Here is a 4,781-nt window from a genome sequence, read left to right as displayed (position 1 = left end):
TCCCCCTCCCAGCCAAGAGCTAGTGCCTCAACCCCCAGGTGCAGCTACCTGAGTGTTCGGAATATACCAGCCCCCGCGTGGGGGGGAGGGGGGAGCAAGGGGGCGTGCGACAAACCAACTTTGTTCCAAGCAGCAGCCAGAACGTGTCGCCTCCCCCCGCCCGATCCGATGCCCCCCGTATGTAAAAGAGGGGGCGGGGCCAGGGAGTACTGGCGGGCGCGGGGGTCGCGCGCCGCTGTTCGTAGGAGGAGGTTGCGCGGCTGCTCCGCTCCTCCTCCTCCCCCGGCGGGCGAGAGGCCGGGCCGGGCCAGGGCGGCGGCGGCACGTGCGCGGGCGGGATGGAGCTGGAGGAGTTGGGCATCCGCGAGGAGTGTGGCGTGTTTGGCTGCATCGCCGCGGGCGCCTGGCCCTCGGAGCTGGACGTGCCGCATGTCATCACGCTGGGGCTGGTGGGGCTACAGCACAGGTGAGCGGCTCCGCGCCTCGTCCTCGCCACGTGCGCAGCGGGCAGCTGGAGCGAGCGGCTGCCGGAGGAGGCTCTGGGCGGTCCCGTCCCGGGTGCGGTGGCCCACGGCGGAGCTGCCCTGGGGCCGGGGAACCGCAGTGCCTTGCACTGACCACTGCCCTGAAGGCGAGCCTGGCCCACGCCTGTGACAGGAGGGGCAAAGGGTTGGTAGACGACCCACAGAGTCCAGCAGCGGGCACTGGGAATGACTGGGGGGCGCCGAGGAGAGGGGGCTCGTTTAGTCTGCAGAAGAGAAAACACTGGGACAGGTTACCCAGAGAGGTGGTGGAAGCTCCATCCTTGGAGGTTAAGACCTAGGTAGACCAAGCCTCGGCTGGGATGATCTAGTTGGGGATGGTCCTACTTTGAGCAGGGGTTGGACTAGATCACTGTTTCTCAACCCGAGACCCAATAGTGGGTCACAAGAATATATGAAACGGTTTCAAGTAAACTTTAGAAATGGGTTCTCCTTTTAAAGGACAAGAAAGTGCGAAACAGTGGCTTTTCTCTTGCAGGCTGAAAGACTTCCAGCCTGTGAGGGGCTGCTTGGGTCCCCCTGCCCCACACACTGGGGAGGGGCAGCAGGTCAGGGCATTGGGTTGGGACTGGCCATCAATGTTTACAAATGGGTCCTGGTACAAAAAAGGTTGAGAACCACTGGACCTCCTATAGTCCCTTTAAACCCTAATTTTCTGTGATGACTCTTTGCCTTCACCAGGTTGGGCCAACAAGTCACTTGGCTCGGGGAGACCTTTGACCTCAAATGAGATAACAGCATGGTTATGCCATGAATCTTTCTTGGTGTCCTGTATTGTGTATATTTATGCTGAGTTTGTAAACCCCTAGGTCTGTGGACCACTATTGCTTTTATTCATTACTGTATGTAATTCCACCTGTATCACTACTTGGTGGGAGGGCATAACAAGTAAGTAGTAGCTGTAATTTTATGAATCACTCTATTAACTTTTTGGAAGTTAATGGTATGGAAAGACATGATAGAGCATGATACTTTGTTGCACCCACACATCCTATGCTGAAGTTTATATTTCTTGATGCTCTAGCACATGGCTGTCCAGCTTCTAAGCAGCTGGGGTCAAATGCCCCAAAGGCCACACCAGCAGGTGCAGTACCAGGGTAAACCACAGCCCCCCCCCCCAGCAGTGCGCCAGCTAGACAGTCTCCACTCCCATGCTCCACCATGTAGGAGTCCCCTTTACCCTCTACACTATGAACCTGAATGGTTCCCCTCCCCTTCCACCACTGCACTATGTACCCATGCAGTCCCCAATCACTGCACCACATGATTGTGCAGGTACTCCTTCCACTCCTGTGCACATGCACATGCCCCCTTCCCCATTGCTGCACCATACGCACAGCCTCAGGCTCATCCTCAGCTCTCCTGACCATCCTCCGTGCAGGAGCAACCAGTGAAAGCCTGAGAAAGGAGATAGTGCCCAGAGACTCCAGGTACTATTGCAGCCTACCTGATGTGGGGAGTGTTGGCAGGGCAGAAGGTCAGGGGCTTCAGCTTAACCCCTCTCAGGCCATAAGCTGCTCTTGGGTCACCAGTTGAACAGTGCTGCTTTAGCTTTAATTTGTTCATGAAGAACAAATCCTATACTCTGCTTGAAAATAGTGGAGCTATCTACTTAACCTAAATTAGGATTGCATACTCATTTCGGCTGGAAATAATGCAGGATGCACATGAAAATTGTAGCCCAGTTTTTATCTTGTGCTACAAGGAAATGATGTTAACATACTAATTCTGTTTCACCTTCCCTCCACACAAGATATACTCTGTGTATGAAAGGAGAAAATACGTGGTAGCTTTTGGTTTTGATAGTAAGAACATTAATGTGTGTTAATTTCATTCATGCATGGGTGACTAGTGCCACCTTAGTTGGGGGGGGACGGGGGCACATGCCCCCCCAGTAACCAGTCAGCAACCAGAGGTGGGGGGGGTCCACCCATGGCAAAACTCACTGACTGGGAAGCTGCTGCAGAGCTACATCCCACACTCCCCTCCAAGTGCTCGCAGGAGGGGCACCAGTGCTCCCGCCTGCCCTCCTGCCCATCACTTAAGCAGGGAGTGCACGTGCACCCCCTACACATCACGACTGCATCCATGTGAAAAATGGACTTGAAGAGGATTGCTCTTATTTATAAATGTGTGTGGGATTGAGGCCCTTTTTAAAAAAGAAAAAAAGACAAAGGTATGCAAGCTTTTTTGCCTGGTTTGGAGCAGATGATATAAACTGTATGTTCCAATTTACTGGTTGTTGCTACTTATTTTCAGGTACCTTCCCAGATTAAATATTGTTATCTAATGTTATGCATTCTTTTAATGCATTACATGCATAAAAAATTGTTATGCATTCTTTTAATCCTTTGCTGAGAGAGAACATTTGGGGATCAATAGATCTGCCACAGGCACATCTCATCAGAAAGCAAGAGTTTATGAAAATGGATGAAGACTTCTACGGAAATTGGAACCCAAAGAGAGAAGCCATTCAGTGGCCACATTGCACCCATTTTCTCCAGTGGTTAAACTCCACTCTCACTAATATGATTACAGAAACGCACAATGGATCAAATTCTGACTTGCATTTCTATAATTACATTGATGTCAAATTCATGCTTTTCTGTGGGCATTTGGTGCACATACCATGAACTCTTTGGCATAATAATCTCCCATGGAATCTAGTCAATAATTGGAAATACATCTTAATAGCACTCGCTACAATTTCATTAAATATTTTAATTTAATGTTCTCTGTCTTTTGAGACATCATTATTTAGTTTTTAGGGAACCCAAAGTCAGTCAGTCCCTCTCCCTCTCATTCTCACAATGTGAATGAGATGACTACTTGAGAATAATGCCCTAAGTTACCTGTGGATATGTCTACGCATCAAAATAATGTGACACAATAAGCTCCATCGTATATCATGCCAGAATGTATTGCTTCTAGGTGCTGTATTTACACACGTGCCTGGGACTGCAGCACACTGAGCTGGGTTGGTGTAGCCCCAGGTGGTAGGGGGCCCGTGGGGTCAGCCTGCCAACCTGGGGCTTCTCTGACCCTGTTCAACATGCTGTTGAGGGGCTGGCTGGGGCATGAGGGTGCTCCACTGTGGGGTTAGCCAGAAAGCAGCCCTGCGCTGAAGCACCCTTATGCCCCAGCCAGCCAGGTCAGCACCTACACATGTGTTGCTGTGCACTAAAGAATGCCACCATAGGATAGTATTTGTAGTTACAAGTGCTAACCTACAGCAGAATTAATTAGTTTCCTGTAGCCTAGTAGCTTTCTGCTTGCAACCAGAATTAAATTTAGAATTAATTGAATCAATACTTGAACTCTCTTTCTTTTAACTTAAAAAAGAGAGAGGAAATGCATATCTCTGTTAAAGTACATGTGAACAAAATACTTTAAAAACAAACAAAAACAAAGCTAAAATAAGAGTGCAGTAAAAGCCATACTGGATCCATCAGCCAAGGCTCAATACTACTACTGTTCAAGTAATTTTTTAATATGAGTTAGATTTGCAGTAAGAAGAGAAAGTCTTTAAAATTACTCAGTAAATCACTAAGGGCCTTGGATACACATGATTCCCATTACTCTATGCAACATCTTGGGGGTCAGAATGTGGTCTGAATGTAGCTCTCAGTAACACATCTGGGATTATAAGAAGTAGAAGTAAAAAAGGTGAAAGGTACCTATGAACGTTCTGGAGAAGGTTGACTCGGTGTTTAAGGAAAAATGGGCATTCCCCTCACAAGAATGGTTAGTTAGGTAACACTTCATCTGTGTGAAAAGTGCCATGCTTGGATTACATAATAAAAACACCCACAGTGTCTTTTTAAAACACTTTGCCGCTTTGTGTGTTCCCACAATATGGAACCAATAGCTACATAGGTTTCATGAATCTGAGGTGAAAAGATTTTTGGGTTACCCACTAAGGGTTTAGTTTGCTGGGGGCTCTGATTTTTTGCTCTGGCGTCATCCATCAAAATACTTGAGTGTGCCTGACTTAAACATCTGAGTACTACTGTTCCTTTCAGTGAAACTGCGGGGGCCAAAGTGCATAGAATCTATGGGAAACTTTGTTTATTAATTTATTGATGAAAACAACTAAAGCTTCATAAAATTGTTTTGTAATTTATCTGTTCCTCAAAGAGTAGAAGTTTTTGGCTTGTTATTGATCAGACTCTGGTGCCACTCATAATGAAAGGCAGAATTTTAATCTTTAGGATTTGTTTAGACAAGTTCTTAAATGCA

At 47.8% G+C, this 4,781-nt stretch overlaps 2 protein-coding genes across 6 annotated transcripts in view; one reads left to right on the top strand and one right to left on the bottom strand.

Moving 5' to 3' along the window:
- Positions 1–4,781, bottom strand: part of LOC109303831 (multifunctional protein ADE2) — a 90,225-nt gene that overhangs the window by 22,597 nt on the left and 62,847 nt on the right. The window contains exon 1 of one of the 5 annotated variants that reach the window (XM_019526143.1): positions 120–136. The exons of the other annotated variants lie outside the window; for them this stretch is intronic. The gene's annotated coding sequence lies outside the window, so the exon portion shown is untranslated. Of the gene's footprint in view, positions 1–119; positions 137–4,781 lie in introns of those variants that run through there. 5 annotated transcript variants of the gene reach the window in all.
- The window catches only part of PPAT (phosphoribosyl pyrophosphate amidotransferase), a 130,394-nt gene continuing 125,846 nt past the window's right edge, over positions 234–4,781 (top strand). The window contains exon 1 of the mRNA XM_019526145.1: positions 234–466. Within this exon, the coding sequence (XP_019381690.1) occupies positions 339–466 (128 nt within the window). The 5' untranslated portion in view covers positions 234–338. The remainder of the gene's footprint in view (positions 467–4,781) is intronic.

Source organism: Gavialis gangeticus, unplaced genomic scaffold (assembly GCF_001723915.1).
Source record: "Gavialis gangeticus isolate Ggan-Ray unplaced genomic scaffold, GavGan_comp1, whole genome shotgun sequence".
Taxonomy (NCBI): domain Eukaryota; kingdom Metazoa; phylum Chordata; order Crocodylia; family Gavialidae; genus Gavialis; species Gavialis gangeticus.
This window is presented reverse-complemented; position numbering and strand designations above follow the sequence as displayed.